This window comes from Ochlerotatus camptorhynchus, unplaced genomic scaffold (genome assembly GCF_037179485.1).
Source record: "Ochlerotatus camptorhynchus isolate MF236.1 unplaced genomic scaffold, CSIRO-AGI_Acam_v1.1 ptg000358l, whole genome shotgun sequence".
Lineage (NCBI taxonomy): Eukaryota > Metazoa > Arthropoda > Insecta > Diptera > Culicidae > Ochlerotatus > Ochlerotatus camptorhynchus.
This window is the reverse complement of record NW_027040846.1, coordinates 1284249-1303175: the sequence shown is the minus strand read 5'-3', so window position 1 is coordinate 1303175 and position 18927 is coordinate 1284249. Positions and strand designations below refer to the sequence as shown.

General features: G+C 39.1%; 1 protein-coding gene across 1 annotated transcript; it reads right to left on the bottom strand.

Annotated features, from left to right (window-relative positions):
* Positions 1-14821: 14821 nt before the first annotated feature.
* Positions 14822-16284, bottom strand: LOC135709359 (uncharacterized). Its single transcript, XM_065231670.1, has 2 exons — positions 15760-16284; positions 14822-15683 (listed from the first exon to the last, which is right to left on the bottom strand). The coding sequence occupies exons 1-2, from the start codon at positions 15974-15976 to the stop codon at positions 14980-14982; spliced, it is 921 nt and encodes a 306-aa protein (XP_065087742.1). The 5' UTR covers positions 15977-16284; the 3' UTR covers positions 14822-14979.
* Positions 16285-18927: the final 2643 nt, after the last annotated feature.

Sequence of the window (18927 nt, the reverse complement as noted above, 5' to 3'; positions counted from 1 at the left end):
GTGGACAGTTTTCCTTTTTAAGTTGGGAACATTGTTTTGAATACGCCAGTGTGATAAATATCTTCCTTGAAAATTTCAAATCTATTTGCTCAGCAAGGAAGATCAAATTTTAATTTGTTATTATGGTCTAGTTCTTAGAACAGATGCACCATGCTATCAATGGTTTCGAAATTAAATCTGACAGCATACCCAAATTTCATTGCTGGTCTTTTGACAGGCACCTAGTTATTCCTATTTCGTTCATTTTTTGTAGATTTTCTCCTTCCATCCGTTAGATAAACATGTATGCGTCAAAACGAGAATCTATATCAGAACTACTCAATTCACTCCAAGCGCTTAAAATTAAGGCAAAGAGGGACTGAAGCAATTTCTCAACATGTTAGCAGAATAGATGGATTGCCAAGGTGTATTATTTGGGGATTAAATCAGGCCTGCCCAACGTACGGCCCGCAGGCCGCATCCGGCCTGTGATCTCATTTTATGCGGCCCGCATCGAGTTTATAAAAAGTTTTCGCATCCGGCGCGCAGGTTGTTCTATTCTCGTTTCATCTTTGTCAGACGAGAACATAGAATCATGATGTTGATGGTTTCGGTAACAGTTTCTGATTTCAATATGCAACAAGTGGTGGAGAGTAGCCAACAATTTAAAGTTGCTTATTTAATAACTATGCTGCTGACCGCTGTTATTTAAAAACTAACAAGAATAAAGAAAAAGTTGCATTTTGAAACATTGCGGAGCCCTTGAAGCACGCTTGTCTTAAAATAATTGCAAAAAACATCTATATGACTTATTTCAGTCAGTAATTTGTCGTGCTGGCAGTGAGCTACTTGGAAAAAATTCTCCATTTGTTTTCTTTATTTAAAATAGCAATATGTAGTGCTTGTTAAATGTCGCAAATTCTGATTGTGTAAAAATTTGGGAAACCGCATAAAACCCAACAATATCGAGATTGATAAATTATCATACTTAAACATATTCAATTGTTTGGATTTTGTTAGCTCATATACTGTCACCCCAGTAGTATGGGATACCCACAATTAAGGGCCACTTATATTTGATTTACACGCAGAACTGACTGACCCATAATAGTGACAAACTGGCCCATAATACTGAGGTGACTGTAATTTTAGCATGCTAGGGTCAATAAACACATTTTTTTTATTGTTTTTATGGATTTTCTCCAGAATTCGTTCATGATTTTAAAACTAATTTTATTACTTTTGACTCAAATCAGATAATGTGGCTGAAAACATGTTTAAAATGTACCATGTAAACACTGGCTCAAATGAATAACCCGCGGTTCAAAAACATTGGGCAAGTTGCTTAACAAAGTTGGCTATTTTCAGTTTTTGAAAAATATGTTAATACAAATTCTTAAACTCCTAATAATATGTCATCATCAATTTAAGGTTATACTATATTACGAACTGACAAGCATTTTGGTGGGTGGGTGTTGTCAGTTGTCTAATGTTAACTATTCACTCTGTGCAACCGACGATTGATGACATTTTTAATTGCCATGTTACTGTGGAAAACATGACAAATTGAAAAAATAAATAAAAACTAACACCCAACACGAACCTTAAAATCGCAATCAGAAAACCAAGCCAACAGACCAACTCCTAGAACAGCAGCTCCGCTGAGTAAGAGCTCATCATTCTCTACTTCTCAACCACCCTTCTCGCTGTGCAAACTCGCCAGCCCAGCAGCTGCTCCGGAAAGAGGAAAATTTCCCCCACATCACGTCCTTCCCTTAGCGTACCACCCACCTTACGCGTCGAAAGGAAACGAGAGAAATTTTCCCGAAAACATCCCGAGCGCTCGGCGAGAGCTGACTCTAGGAAATTGTGGGCTCGTCACCATCCAACCGAACTACCGGTTACCGCTCAGCTGTTTTCCACTTTGTTCACTTTTTCATCACTTTTGCTTTCGGTTTTCAACACCCACCCCACCCCAGCAGAGCCAACTCTCACTCGTGTGTCGTCGTCGTCGTCGTTGTTGTTGTTGCTTGTCGATCGGATGCCAACGCTGTGTCAGCTGTTTTGGGTCAAGAATTGAAACGATGATACACGAGGGGGCGGGGGGAGGGTTCTTGGCATGCCATCTCTTTTGCTCTTGGGTTTGGTCCCGTTCATTGGAGGAAAGTGAATTGAGGGACAATAGGGTGAATGTACCGTGCAGGATGGTGTGCGATTTTACCGGTTAAGGATTTGTATGTGTGTGGGGATTGTGCGCACTGGGGAAAACATCGTCTTGTAAAACATCGAACACATATGAGCGGCCATCGTTGGGTTTGGGAGAATGCAGTGCTGGCAGATGTTATTGCAGGTGAATTATTTTAGATGAACAGACTTCCAGAATCATCATTTAGAAATGCATTTCAACTGGCAATTAAGTAGACATTTAAATAATGGGGTAGAGAACTTTTTTGGCATACGCGTCTATACAGTGTGAGTGGTATGTTCAATTCAAAACAATATGATAAAGTATCTCAAACCATACATAAAATTCTTCTACAGTATACCTCGATTGTTTGTTATAACGGAGATATTAAGGTTTTATTATTTTTGATTAGCCTACTTTTGAAGCACCGCAGCGGCAATACCAAACCACTACACACAAATATAAAAATATGTCACAAATATAAATTTGACATCAGATTGAAAAGAAAACATTCAAAGTCATGTAGCCCAGGTATTGGGCTGTAAAAATGTAAAGTAGCACTAAGGGTACATTTACAATTGACATTTCTTAAAAATCCTAAACGGACTGACATGACGGATAAAGATATTACAAGAATTGTCGATCAATTTCAAAACTGAATAGGCAATCTTTACTCAAAACAAGTTTATCTTGAAACTATGAAAATGTTGAAGATCCTATTTATGCGATTGTTGTTAATCCTTGGTTTGGAATAATTGGAAAAAAAAATGTATGATTTTTAACCATTGCCAACACTTTGGGACTGCCCAAAATTTTCTAGATTCCAAGCTCCAAAAATTGTTGAGGATACTTTGTGAATCACGCGCTAAGAAAACTTTGATCAAAGCCAGATCCTTAATTTGAAAATGAAACCAAAATCCTGGGTCTTTTTTTTATAGAACTGTGACTTGTAGAACTTAAAAGATTTGATGTCTTAAAATTGTTTTAAAACCTGAGATCCTGTAAAAAAAAAACTCTGTGATTGAAACACCTTATTTTTAACACAATGTTGATTCACGGTTATGTCCTTATGAAGTGATACTACTAGAAAATGTTTTATAGCATTTTTAGACATTTAAAAAATTTCGAACTAATTTAAAATTTAAGGAACCCAACCTTAAAAAAGTTCAAGATTCAATATTCAATTTGTGTAAAATCATTCTCGAAATATACACTATATTTTATTTACAAAATTTTGGAATTCCTTCATCTGAAAATTTTTCAAAGATATTACTCATGAATATTGATCTTTTAATATATTTGACATTGGTATTGTTTAGTTAATAAATATTTTAAATAAATTATTGATCTTTATTTGTGTATGCTGATAACATTATTATTCGTTGATTTTTGTTTCATTCATATGGTCATACACTCTATATGTAGACGAAATTTCATAGCTTCTGAGAACCATCGGCCCATTTATTACACCGCACTTCGCTTGTGCAGAACGTTACCTGAATTACGTACGAAAAAAGCCATGCACCACCACTAAACGCACCGTGAGATGTAAGCATACACATCCCTGCTCGCAAAATAGAGCGAAAACCTTCATCCACTTGGCAACACGCATTCGCTCGGCTGCAATTCACTTGTGCAGAAACCCGTCTTCGACATACCATTTCCGGACACACGAGACAAAGGCAGAAAAATTGTGAAGGAGATCATCAGACTATCTGGTTTGTACGAGAATAATTGTTGCACACGGTGAAAAATCATAAATTTCATCTGCAATTCCAGCCAGTCAATGATTCAACGAACGCGATAAATACGTTCAGTACGTGTGGTGAAAATTACAGTACACTGGAGTCGCTTTTTACGCGGGTGATACGTCCCGCGTAAAAAAAAACCGCGTAAAAAAAACCGCGTAAATTCCGGAATCCGCGTAAAAAAAAACCGCGTAAATTCCGAAATCCGCGTAAAAAAAAACCGCGTAAAAAAAAACCGTGTAAAAAAAAACCGCGTAAAAAGCGACTCCAGTGTAATCAAATCGCATTCATCCGTCTCAACCCAATACGTGGCAAAATCATCGGAAGACCCGCCATTGTCACTGGAGTAGCAGCAAGCGTGGATCGAGCACCGAGAAAAGCGTACCTGACGACTCGAAACACTTTGACGAAACATAAAGGCCCTCATCAGAGGTAACTTCATTCCACGGGAGAATCCAACATTATTCTAAAAAGCATTATTTCAGGGCCTTTTGTGCACTGCCAACCCACCGCACATCACACCAACACATTGCATAGCCCGTCACATCATCAGAGGTAGCCGTTCAACACTTTATGCCACAGTCTCTCTCATTGCCACAGAGATGGCAAGACATTCCTATTGGAGTCCTAATGGCTGCGTCCACCGACGCAAGTAAAGCAGTGAAGAGTGTGTTCCATCGTGTCTGTGTGCGTGTGTGGCTGAAAGGAGAAACCAGTGTTGGTGTCGACTCGTAGGATATTGTCTATTCGGGGAAGAATTGAATGGTGATTGCGAGAGAGAACTCAATCGTATGTATGCTTGAGAAGATTATTGCTCACCCGGATGGTGGATAGAATGCAGGAAAGTCAAAAGTGTTCGGAGTGAATTTGCAACTTGGCTTGGAATGGAATTGAGCAGAGGCAGTGGCTAAGGAAAGGTTTTTCGGACAGCCGGTTCGAATCGGATTTAGGCAGAGGCAGTGGAAACGATTGGCGAGTATCGAAAGAAGAAAGTGGAAGAAGAAAGAAGAAATGTGTGCATGAGCTAAGTGGGCGGTAAAAGAATCCTCTCAAGTGACCTTGAGTTCAGATGCTCGCGCTATCGAATAGTGCAGCATTTCGGCGTGAAAGCAGTGCAACGGAAGCTAAGGGGCCCCTCATCACCATCGTCAGCGGCATCAGCAGGAAGACCGGGCGAAGACGTTCGCCGAAGATGAGTATTGCATTGTAGCAAACTGAGGTAGGATTAGGCTAGGCAAATTTGATCGGACCAATATAAAAATGTTTTGCCTCACATTTCATTATCCTAGTTCTCATATTTGAGTGAATTGCCTCTGGGTTGCATGATTGCTTCTACATTTAATTAAAGCTATTCGGACGAATGAAACGAACAAATTCAAGGTCTAGGAAGATTTATTTTGGCATTTTTCTTCTTTGATTATTGTTGAGCTTATTATTCTGTGGCACACGCTTTGCGTTAAATAACAAAGCGTAATACATTTTGCCCGATAGTAAAAAAATCCCCTCCTCAGTCCGTGAAATTCTCTCCAACTCCAACTCATCGACTCTGATGCAGACTCGTCGATTCCTACTCTGACTCCACAGCCCTGGTCAAAACCATCTTGATTATAAAATTTATTCCCGAACTTTCATGTTAATCATAAATAAATGATTAACGTTGATAAAAAATAGTAGATTTTCGTTCAGTTTTTTTTTAAATGGCGTCGATAAACAAATGCTTCAATTCGTTTTGCACAACGTGGTACCTATAATTGTTATACGAATCTCAGTAAACTACATTAGCAATATTAACCATAATTAATGTAGTTGGAGATGCTTAACGTCAATATCAGACTTAAAGTGAACATTCTATATGATTGATTAGGAGATGAAAGTATAGAATTGATAGTTCCTTTATACAACGGCATTGTGAAAATTGTATATAGAAAGTAGAAAGCTAGCAAAGGACAATTTTGACGAAGGTACGAATCGGATCAAGCTTCCCCTTTACCAAGCTCACCCGTTGGTATGGGGTGATGAGGGGTGTTTCCCCTTACCACTGACAAAAGGGATGATCTCCGATTCGTACCTTCCTCAAAATTCTCCTTTGCTCGCTTTCTACTTTCTATATACAATGTTCACACTACCGTACTACAACGGAACTATCAATTCTATACTTTCAACTCACTATTCACTTTAAATATGATATTGACAACTATGTACATACATCGTTAACTTCACGCATAGGTCTTCACTCGGCTGTCGACAGAAGCAGACCACTCACGATGTGCGTCACGCGATCGTCTGTTTACTTGGCAGCAACCATTGTTCTTCATCAGAAGTTCTTTCGGTCGATGCGTCGTCTCCTTTTTTAAGCCAACCGCTTCGTGATGAATGTGTGAGTGATACCACGTTTTGCGTCCATTACTGCAATGGATACGCTCTGCCCCCCGTTGGCGATATTGCCATACGAAGAAACCACTGGAAGCGGAGCCCGTTCTGATGGAGGAGGCTTATTCGATAGCGGAAGATGAAGTGTTTATTGTGTTGTACCTTATGAATAAAGTTTTACGATGTTTTGTTTAATGAACAAGAATAAATTTATGAACAAAATAAAACTTCACACATGAAGGAATAAAAAAAAACATGATTAGTCGAAGTAAATAATCAATGTAATAACAATCATTTTTTTTAATTTAACGGATTTTTGGATAACGGTCTTCCAGTTGTTTCTCGTTGTGATAGTTTTGAGATGCATTACTTTGCCAACGATGAATGAACGATCTGAATGAAGCAATAGTGCTCAGTTAGGGTTAAGATCTAATTTCTAATTTAGATTTGATAAAGAGTCACAAATTGTTGAGATATGTATACAAATCTAACATCGCTTCTTGTTTCCAATTCCATCATACGAGTTTCAATTCCGTTACAACACATTGAAACGTCATTGAATTCACTTCTGCATGCGAATGAAGGTAGAAAATGGATTAGCCCTTCATTTATTTTGTTTTCTATGTAAATATTTATATTATGCGGCCTTTGTCATATTTTGCAGCTTTAAACAACTATAAACGTACGGTACGTAAAATTGATTCGTTTACAGCTAAACCATTTATTTATTTGGTTTTTCTGTTCGATATGACGAAAATGACCATTTATTTCGAAGTATTGCTCTACCCTACACAGTTTTGGCTTTTAAAAGTGCCTGTAAACCAAACAAAAATGGTCAGCAAATGACACGCACACTACGAAAAAGTCTTTTAAATTTCGGTTCCCTGAACCCGACACATGTAAGCGACCCTTTTGACATAAGAATCAGTAAGTCAATAATCAATAAGGCTGTCCACGAGACAGTTGCGATCAGCTGACTTTTTTTTTTCCAAGAACTTTTGACAGATCACAATAGAACTGACAATTTATTCTCATATGAATGTCTGCTTTGTTTATGTTCACATTCAGCACCATTAACACCAGATCACTCACACACTCTAGATTTCTAGCTGTCAGTTCCACTGAGAAACGGCTCTTGGATCACCTTATTAAATCCAACGTTTTCTTTAAGTGTTCACTCGGCTGGTGATAGAAGCTAAGAGGAAGATGAGACAACTGGCTTCTTTTTGCCTGTGACGTGTTTTCTTCTCTCGCGGAAACGACCATGCAAAAACTGTTTAACTATAGAGCTTTTTGACGTTTGATCGGCGCACACTACAGAGGGAAACAGATTAGTGGGAAAACAAACCGTGCATTCATCCATGTGTGCTAGATAGAGAAAGACGATTAAACGTCAAAAAGGTCTATAGGTGACGCAGTCGGTGACTGTAAAATGCAAGAAAATAGTTTCTCTGTTGTAAAAATTCTCGCGTTTCTAAACGTTCGCTAGACCAATCAGGCGCTGCACAGTGGGCAAAAATTACAAAACCGCGACTAAATTGAATATCTCGGCTGCCAAACAGTTACAGCCAACATGTTATACATTTTCTCAAAGTAATAACTCAGCTAAATCGTTTGGTGGTGCTCTCATTGGCCGGAGACTTTTGTGAACCGAGATCATCTCGAGTTCGCGTTAAAGTAGGAAATGCCACTATCTATCGACATAATTTTACACATTACTTAACGTTTATTACTGGAAATTGATAGTACTAAGTAAACATGGTATAAAGACACCTTATACGCCCTCAGAAAAACTCTACTGGCCTAAAGGAGGATCCGGAATGTCCGATAAAGTGGCCACATTGTAAAAAATGTCCTAGAACCTTGTGATTTTTTCTATGCTGTTCAGAATCAAGAGATCAAAGCGTATTTATCTCCGACCAATGAGACCACCACCAATCGATTCAGCAGAATTTTTCCTTTGAGAATATGTATAACATGTTGACTGAAGCCGTTTGGCAGCCGAGATATTCGATTTAGTCACGGTTTTGTACATTTTTGCCCAGTGTACGCTGGTTCACGTTTGACAGAAAAGTGGTTCATAAAAGTCCCCCTATTGTCTCCTCTTCCTTTTATAAAATAAGCAGGCCACTCACGAAGTGTGTCACGCGATCGTCTGTTTACTCGGTAGCAACGATTGTGTGATCCTCCTCATTGTTATTCATCAGCAGTTCTTTCGGTCCATGCGTCGTCGTCTTTGGAAAGCAACCGTTTCGTGATGAGTGTGTGTGACTGCTGACCACGTTTTGCGTCCATTGCTGCAATGGAAGCACTCTGATCCCCGTTGGCTATACTGCCATACAACGAAACCACTGGAAGCGGCTCTCGTTATGATTGAGGAGGCTTCTTGGATAGCGGGAGATAAAGTGTTTATTGTGTTGTACTTTTTGACTATAATTTTAAGATGTATTGTAAAGTGAACAAGAATCCTCGGCTCTTTAAAGTTAATTCGATTGATTCGTCATCGACTTGCTTTTGTTTCCGTTTGAGTACACTTAATTTTACATGAAATGTTTGTTTACGTTCCATGATTTACGTCCAATACGGATAACGTCTAGCGTAAAAGTAGTTATTTCTAAGTGTGCAGTACTATTTTGGTCCGATTTGGCGTGAATGTAATACTTGAAAGACACGGTAGCTTGGTACAAAGCAAACAATGTACAATACGTGCCAAAAGAGATGAATCCTCCGAATTGTCCGGAGGCCCAGTCAATCGAAACTTTTTGGGCTCTTTCCAAGGGATATCTACGGAAACACTTTAAGACAGCGAATTCAATCGAAGAATTTGAAAAAAAAAACTGAATAAAAGTTGCCAAAATTACCGCTAAAGAATCTATGTTGAAGCTCGTGGGCAGCGTCCGATCAAAAGTTCGTTCCTTGGCATACGATTAAAGTAACTGGGGATTATGTTCATCCAATTGAAATAGAATAAAGTCTGTTCCAGTTAGTATTAGGCCGCTTCTTTTTAATTACTGTAGCGCCTCTAGTTGTTGTAGCAAGAAACTATTGACAGCGTTTTGATCCGGAAGGATTGTTTATTTAGTAGTGAAAATTTCATCAGGAATCATATACTTGTTCAAAAGTTATCGAAGATGGAGCGTCACATGCGTGAAAAATTCTGCACACTCACGTGCAACATCCAACGTGGTCAGGAGGAATGATTGCAGAGACTCTCAAATTTCCAAAATTGACTGTAAATACCGTGCTTAAACGTTACCGGGAAACACTAACGTTGGATCGTGCAAAACAAAACAAACGGAGAAGTGGAACACATGACTGAAAACTACGAGCGAAGGTCATAAGGGCAGTCCAAAAGAATCCTGGGATCTCCGGTCGTAATTTGGCGAAAAGGTTCAGTGCCGCACACAGTACAGTTCGGCGAATTTGTATGCAAGAAAGTTTCTGGTCGTACAATGCCAGCAAACATCCCAACAGGACGCTGAAACAAAACCTGTACTAGCAAGTTCTGACCAAGTATAACGGATGTATTTTGATAGACGATGAAACTTACGTAAAAATGGCTTCCAAAATGACAAATCCCGGGCTAAAAATTTAACTTAGCTAAACGTAAGGGGGATGCTCCGGATAAATTCAAATTTGTCTTTGCAAATAATTTCGCTCGCAAGTTGATGATTTGGCAAGGCATCTGGAGTTGCGGAAAGAAAACAAAGGTTTTCATCACTGGGCGACTATGAATGGACAATAGACTGATGCAAAATTTGACTTTTTCGCTCCACAGTGCTTAAATGGTTTCAAATCGGGTCCTGATAAGCATCTCAAAGTTACAACTCATTTGGTTAGAAACAGACTTCGCACAAGCCATTTGAAGTTTACATGTAAAATACTATGGGAAATCTCAACTTTTTGTTCATTGCCTTCTAGTCTTTTTCCATATTGAGCTGCGAAACAGTTCGATAGCTATTCTTATAGAAAATTTTCTCAGCTACAACTTTGCTGAAGATCGTTTCTATGTTAAATGAGACAGGAAAAAGTTATTAATTATTTAAGAGATTGGTAAACTTATGACATGATCAAGCAGCTGCTCTGTAGGCAACACTGTATTTTGCAGTGTGACATAGTAGCCATGATTTTTGTGTCGTATTCAACGCCCCAGTAACACCAATGTTGCCTGCTGAGCAGTTGATTGAGCATGATCATAAGACATCAGCGCATTGAACCATTGATAACTTTCGATCCTTGCATTTAATCAAAAAGTGGTCTTTAGGTTAGTTGTAGCTGGAAAAATTTCCTATAAGTACAGTTGAAAACTTTTTAAGCAGACCGATATGGTGAATTATTAGAAAGACATAAACAAAAATCTTGGTTTTACCATAGTAATTCCCATACCAATTACAAATGGTTTGTGCCATCTCAGTTTCTCACCAAATGTGTTGAAATTTTGAGAGGTTAGTCAGGATCCGATTTGGAATCGTTTAAGTATTGTGGAGCGAAAATTTCAAATTTTGCATCACTCTAATGGACAACTTTAACAGGAGTAGTGTTTCCAGAACACAATGTTGCCGTTCATTCAATCACACAAAGGTCCCGTAAAGTTCTGGCCTGACTTAGCCAGCTGCCGTTACAGCCGCAATGTCATAGAATAGTATTAGCAGAATAATGTTGATTTTATTGAGAAAAGTATCTATCCACCAAATTGTCTAGATTTTCGTCCCATTGGAACATTTTGGGCAATTATCAAGCGCAAATTGAATAAATGTGGCAAAACAATCAAAACACCATCTGATTTGGAGAAGTGGTGGAAAAGGATAGTAGATGAGGTTGACAGTACCGCTGTGCAAGACATGGTGAGAGGTATTCTGCGAAAAGTTCAAAAATTCATCCGAAAAGCTGACAAATAATTTTTGTTGTTTTCCTCCCTTAAAGCTGATAAAAATCCTACAAAATGATAACTTTAGCGTTTTTGTACTGTATTTTCCCTTGGAGAAATGACCTATTTTGTGCGGCCAAATTCTAAATAGAACAGACTTTGCTAAACAGAATATATTTATGAAATTTATTATTGAGTTGATTAACATAACGTTTTTTTTATTCCAAAGATAAGCTGTACTAAGACTTTCTGGGACACCCTATAATAGCATGAGATATATTTCGCGTAGGGGTTCCCTAATGATGCGTTATGGGAGGTATATTTATGACCAAACTTGATTGTAAAACATATTCACCATACAGCCATCAAAACGTAGCCATAAATTTTAACAGACGGTCTACTCTGGAACAACTCTTAAACATACTGAAAATTAGGCTGCCTTCTAAAAAAATGCCATGGTTTTAGAACTTGGAAAAATGTTCGAGATGTTATACTTGAACCATTGCAAGATCCCAGAAGAATAAAAATGCAAAGATTTCCGATTATACTCAATGATTATGCACGGTAGGACTAATAGGTTCTAATGTTTTTGTATGGTAAATTTTGACGTAGGACTACGTCTTTGATTTCTATACGGGGGTACACTTTGTGAAAACCGAAAATGGAACATGTAACAAATTAAGAAAGATTTTGACCGTTAATAACTCAGCTGCCCCTGGTCCAATTTCAATAATTTTATCACCAGTAGATCAGAAATATGGCTACACATCGATAACAATGCTTCCGAATGTTGATTTTCAACAAGAAACTGTTGAAAAACAGGTAAATGTCCAGTATTGTCCAAAAGCGTCGAGTTAACTAACAAATCCACCAATTACCTACATGCATATGCTGCTTCCCCAGCACAGTCGTCAGAGAGTAGTAAGTAGACGAAACAAGTCGAAGTGGCATTCGCCTCCGATCCTCGGGCGCGTGCGAATAGGGAGGATGGAATTGCGTAATATTGTGCACACTAAGCGCCATATTCAGAACCACATGCTCCCAATGAAATGCTCTCCAGAATTGTAATCTTGTAACCAAACTTGGAAACAGGGAATACACTCAAAATATATATCACATATGTAATGCATGAAATCCATATGAATTTCACATAGCTTTCCAAAAAAAAAAAGTTGACGACAACCTAAAGAAATCGTTTATGGACTTTGTCGTTCAGTTTTTTCCTGGAAATTTTTGATAAATAAGCTAGAATTAAATAAAAAAAGGTCCCATACATTTCTAACCGCTTTACTACCAATCCCCAGAGAGCCAAAACATTCAAATTTGAAAGAGAAAATTCACTCTCACGATCTTAATAACTCAAAATTTCATGTATTTTGATGACACTCTGTAACATTTGGTGGGGGAGGGAGGATTAACATTTGAAGTCCCTCCCATTTTGCATAGTCTGCATAAAAATTCCCTCGCTTTTAACAAGAAAGCTTGCATGAAAATACTATCTATCAAAAATTTCTAGGAAAAAAACTGATCGATAATAAATGATTTCTTTTGACTTATTTTGACCATAATATGCATCCAAAGCGTTCCATCCACTTTTCAAAAAAAAAATAGCCTTGACTTAATGGTGTAAACTATTTTTGTAGTTCTTTAAAAGTTCTACTCTAACTCTTTTATTAAATGAACTTGGGGGCCCAGAAAAGGGCCGTTTTGTTGCTTGATTGCTGGTGATAATGATGCCTAGACCACATCCATGGCCAGGACTGTCTGCGCTTGGCGTGTTCAGTGACGGCATCACGGATCACATTTTCTCGGCACACCTCGGGTTTCCTCGTACATTTGCCTTGGGTTTCCTCGTTGTTTGCTGTTGAACGGGTGCATCGCAACTAATGCGAACGCTCTGTCGGTACCATATTTTCTCACTTCTCATTGGTTACTGTGTATAGCCGAATATGGTGCCGAGGTGTGCCGAGAAAATGCGACCGTGATGCCGTTACTGAATACGCAGCTGCCTACACGTCATCATCATCTTCCAAAGGCTTGCCTGTACTACCATCGGCCCTTTTCAGGGCCACCAACATTTTCCAAATGAGTTAATTTCTGAACATGTCCCAACTAAAATTCATATCAAAAGGTTCTCTTCAGGGCAATCATAGTCATACTAAAGAGTATAAACAGAGAGAATCCCGCTAAAATTCCTATTTCTACACAAAACACAAGCTCCTGCTGCAGTTAACAAACATATTTATTATATCATACCATGTAGTCCTACGTCATCATTGCGTACAACCTTGTAGTTTTTTATTCGGGTTACGTTGCGTGATTGATGGAGACAATGAAACTCGACCGAGTTCTAGCCCGTGTAGGCATACGAAAAATATTGAAGATATAAAAAATCTAATAGAAAGGATGCAGATCCGGGACTCAGTAGACGTAGTATTAATTTTTCAAGATTCTAGGACCTCTTAAATTCAAGCAAGTAGATCAAGCAACTCCGAAAAATTATCGAGAGCTCAGACTTGAACAAATTTAAAAGATCATGATGAAAGCATATTTAAATTCTGCCGCTTCAAAAAAATCATCATGATCTTTAACTATGAAAAAAATATGTTAAATACAAGACGTAGAGAAAATTTCAAAATAAATTAGGACTGAAATAGGTATATATACAACATATTTTAAGGATGTTCTCAATTGCCGGTTGCTTCAGAGTTCTCCCGGTTTTCCCGGTTTAGTAGCCACCCTTTTAGATAAAATACAGTAACCCCTCCATATATGTGGTGGGTGGAACCGTCCACACACCACTGTTTCTCGACTGTCCTTCATCCATTTACGCTGATTTTTTGTATGTAAATAGTGTCAACCATAAAACAGTTACATTCGGGAAATCAGCTCAATAGATTGAAAGACAGTCTAGAAATAGTAGAAGGGTTACTGTATTAAAAGAATGAATTTGGATGGACGGTTCGATTGAAATTAACATTTGGAAAGCAGCTCAGTGATGTTCTTTTTTGTGAATGTGGCAAAAATATGATAAATGATACTTTGCTCCCATTAAAAATTATTGGAGGGGCTAAAAGTGTCATGCCCTTTCTAACATTCTCCGCACAAACTGACAGATACTTATGGTATTTTACCAAAGGAGTAAAGAGTTACAGAGTTGCCGTCAAACCGTTCTTTGTGTATCTACGTCTTAGTTAAAATCACGATTTTAGCCGTAACCTCACTTTTTTACCTGTTTAACAACTTTGAAAACGTTATTTAGGCTCATGTTTACATTGAAATCAGTTTCAAACGGCTCAGGGTTTTCTAGTTTCACAGATTGGTAATCATTGGAACCAATATTGTTTTAATTGTTTACGTTTTGAGAGTTGTTGAACAGGCAGATTGAGGTTAGGGCAACGCCACTGCATCATAGCTGGTATCATGGAAATCTAACAACACCACACATAAATTTCTCTTCAATTTATGGTTATACATATTTACAAACTTTTAAACGATGAGAATGGCCAATGTCGAAAATAACCAAAACTTTAGAACAAAACCTAAGTTTTTCAACAATGGGTATCACCCTGAAGACCATGGTACTGCGAACCCTAGTCGAATTGTATCAGCAGGCATTTCTTTTGAATCGCACAACAATAAAACGAACACAACTAATACCGCTCCCAACGTTGGGAATCTATTTTTATTCATACAGCTATCCTAACTTCTAAATCCAATTTCAAATCGAATTCAATACAGAGCGAGGAAAAGAGATCATTGATCAATTTGTATCATTGGCTTTCGGTTCGATCCGAATATGGCACACCGAGTAGCAGCTAAAAAAAAAACTAGTCTTCCTCATCGGCGATCGGCGGCTGCTTCATCAACTCGTTGAACAGGACCTGTTGCATCTGTAGGCGAACTTTGAGCTTGACCGGCAACGGTAATTGCTTCAGGTAGGGATGAATGCTCATCAGGAAATGATAGTCATCATCGTGGGGAATTCCCCCGAGGGTTTTGGCTTGCATTTTCGGCGATGGAACCAGGGAGTCATGTGAACTGAGTGAAGATCGCTTACGCTTCTGAAGGTTCATCGGAGGTGGGGTTAGCTTGGGAGTGATGGTGATTTGCGGGAAACGATTCGGTCTCGGATGCTCGTGGTCCGGTTCCTGAAAATGACTGAAGTTGAACTCGGCATCATCCGAAGCGTCGTCGTCGGGAAGTTCTTCACGTTCCTCTTTGACCTTCATGAATTCACGAGGATCGATGTCACTGTTGGCGTAGGAATGCTCGTTGGCGTGAGATTCGCTGGTTGGAGGTACTTCTTGAGAGGCGTTCTGAACAAACTTCATAATTTGATTCAACTCGTCATGGCTGTCACTGTCGAGCTTTTGATCGAGAGTCGCCAAAACTTGCTCCCGAAGAAAGGCAAGCTTTTTGTAGTGGACCCATTTAGAGACGTAGCGACTTTCCGGTGGAGAGTAGTACTCCTTTTTGAGTTCAACTCGGAAATTATCCCGAAGACCCTTCCATTTCATCATCAGGAATTTTTCTGCGAATAAAAAGGAGAAACGACAATTTATTAGCACTTGCCACTCACTGCGACGATAGTCCCGCATAGCACTCACTGGGCGTTTTCAGTATGGCTTCCAACTGGTCCCATGTATCGGCGTACTCCTGTTTGTTGTGCTTATCCAGTCGATTGTAGATGATGGGCAGCCCCTTGATGAGATTGATAAAATCGTCAATCCTGAAGCTGGTCATTGGTCCAGGGTTGAGCCGGGGCATCCGAGTCCACAATTTTTCGTAGATTTCATTCCGCGTTTCTGCACTTAACGTATCCATGATTGTTACTGATTGCAAGACCTAGGCGCGTAATAGCCGCGGACGAGCGAACCGAACTAAAAATGCTAAAATTAGAACCCTTGTGTACCGCTACTGCTGCTGCTGCGGTGTTTGGTGCAGATATTTGCGAGACCCGGCAGCTTAATGCTCTTTCGCCAATCAAATACGTATTCACTCATACACTGACTGACAGACACACAGCCCGGGCAAGGCTTTTTCGCTTTGTCAAACTTCCTCTAAGCCTGAGGGGAGAATCTGCAGGGACTTAGCATGGAACGGACTGCGAGTGTATTGAAAGGCGAAACCCGACGACCGATTCGCGTATAAGCGCTTCGGTTTGGCATTGGACTGGCGTGAGCGTTGCATTCTACAATACATAGTAAAAAAGAACAGTAAAGAACCACCTCGACACACCGAAGGCTTATTGTTTGTTCGGGAGAACAATAACGAGTCCATGGTTGCGAGAGATAGGCACCTAGAACTCAGAGGATCTCTTTTCGATGAAAGCGAAATTTTTGCAAAGGAGAAATAAGTTTCCAAGCATCTTCGTCGCATCGTTTTCTAGTTTGTTTGTTCTACAGCAAGCGCATTTATATACAAACATACACACAGAGACGGAAAGATGCCGGAGAGCGCGACAAAATAAGGCATTCGCCGAGTCAGCGTTTTAGCAAGCACGTGGTGAGTAGGGAACAGCAAACGATAGGCGATAAGGATGAACGAAGCGTGGAGGCGGCCGGCGAATGGTGGATTCGGCGCACTGCTTCGGACCATGTGCTCGCCCTACAGAGATATGCCGGTTACTGCCGGCTAGAGAGGGGTGTTCAGTTGAAATAGGAATCCGTCGCTTTGTTTCGATTATTATTATTAATGGGGTGATTATACTAGTGCTGATTCACGGGCTGGTAAGCTTGTCGTTTGCAAACCCATGGTTATTAGCATGATGTAAACAGTTTTTCGGCGATGATTAACATTGGCGCATCAATTTTTAGCACAAACTTTGTCGGATTAGGTACAACAATTTTGGTTAACCGGCATTATGAACCCGTACAGGCCATAAGGGATTGTCAGTCACAATATACTTTAGGGACGACTTAAATATTGCCGGCTTCATGCAATACTGTTACAACCAGAGATGTCAGATTTTATTTTCCAGATGTCTGCGAAAAATTTCTCATGGGAGTCATGAAATAGATCCGAAATTTAAAATGTCGGTAAAAGTCATGTTCGAGCAAAACAGACCTGCTTTAAACTGATTGAAGCTAATTGAAGTTGGGAATAAATAACAAGATAAATTATAACTACACGACAAATGAGATCGGCTCAAAGTTCAGATTGCTTGATATTTTTTGAAAACGTAGTGGACTCATAGACTGAGTAAAACTTTCCGAGATTTTACAGGAATTTGTTTTCTAATAAGAGTGATGTACATATGAAATTATTACACGGAAAAAAGTATTCATGTAGTTTCCGTTGCACATAATATTTTTCCATTAACAAAACCAGTAATATCTATCCGAATATCACATAAAAATCAAGAGTTCTATAAGATAGATCACTAATATTTCATTTGACACATAAGGTTCATGTGATTTTGTGGTACAATTCTCAATTAAAGTTATGTGAAATTCTAATGAATATTTTCCATTGGATATGTGATTTATTCTTTGAGTGAATACTTCTTGAATTAGTAGATTTTTCGTCAATTTTTTTCTTATTCGAAAAGCTTTATGAGACTCGGAAAATTTAATTTAGTTTACTTTACGTTTTCTAGAGTTTGAGTAATTTAAACTTAAATTTGAGTCGATCTTATGTGCCATGTGGCGTGGAAATCCGTTAGTTACTTAGTACTGGTCCTTTTCCACGCCAATAGCAGGAGAACGAACACATATTAGTGAGGTATTCAACTTTCTACCACCTACATATGGAAAAATCAACAATCAAAAGAGCAATGTATAAGCTTATTAATACGATTCTAAATACTTCGTGCTCAAAAAGTGTTGATGAATCAGGATCATGATTGCTGAAACGATTCAAATAAGAATGAATATCGAAATCAAGATCATCGAGAAATGGATAGTATTGTGCAACGAAGCCAAGTACGATTAATTGGCGCTAAACACTTACACTGAGATGGCTAGACCAATTTGAGTGGAAAGAGTTTCAGAAGATTTGTTTCAGATCCCCATGGATTGCAAATTGATTTTTTTTTTCGATCGGAATTATGGTTCCAAAGATATGAACAAAAATGTGAATTCCAGATTTCACTGGGGAGTATCACAAACTCATCATACGACACCTCAAATCACATTAGAATTTTACCATAAAATCAATGGTGGACACCACAGTGGCCTCTTTCAGATGTACAGGGTACCCCCGGGAAGCGGACAGATTCTAACATGCACCGAAATACATCGTGTGCAGTGTTAACTCGGCTGTCGACAGAAGCAGGCCACTCTCGATGTGTGTCACGCGATCGTCTGTTTGCTCGGCAGCAACCATTGTGTGGTCCTCCTCATTGTTCTTCATCAGCAGTTCTTTCGGTTGATGCGTCGTCGACTTTGGAAAGCAACCGTTTCGTGATGATTGTGTGAATGCTGACCACGTTTTGCGTCCAGTGCTGCATTGAAAGCGCTCTGTCATGCAACAACTGGAAGCGGATCCCGTTCTGATGGAGCAGGATTATTGGATTGCGGAAGATAAAGTGTTTGTTGTGCTGCACCTTTTGACCTGGGTACTGCGCACTCACTCAATGTGCTTGTCACTTGGGAGCCAGTCAGAACTGTCAAACGGGAGCCAAACATTCAGAAGCAACAAACTCAGTTACTGTTCTTACCTCTCGTCAAGCATTGCAATCTCATAAAAATGATTCATACTTTTTCATAACACATTCTTAATTGTAAGCTAAAAGACAAAAACCAACAGGCTCAATGATGAAAGTATAAAAACCA

Coding starts and splice junctions, on each gene's coding strand:
- LOC135709359 (XM_065231670.1), bottom strand. CDS start 15,976: ATGGATACGTTAAGTGCAGAAACGCGGAATGAAATCTACGAAAAATTG. Junction 15,684..15,759: donor AGCCATACTGAAAACGCCCA/GTGAGTGCTATG, acceptor TTTTATTCGCAG/AAAAATTCCTGATGATGAAA.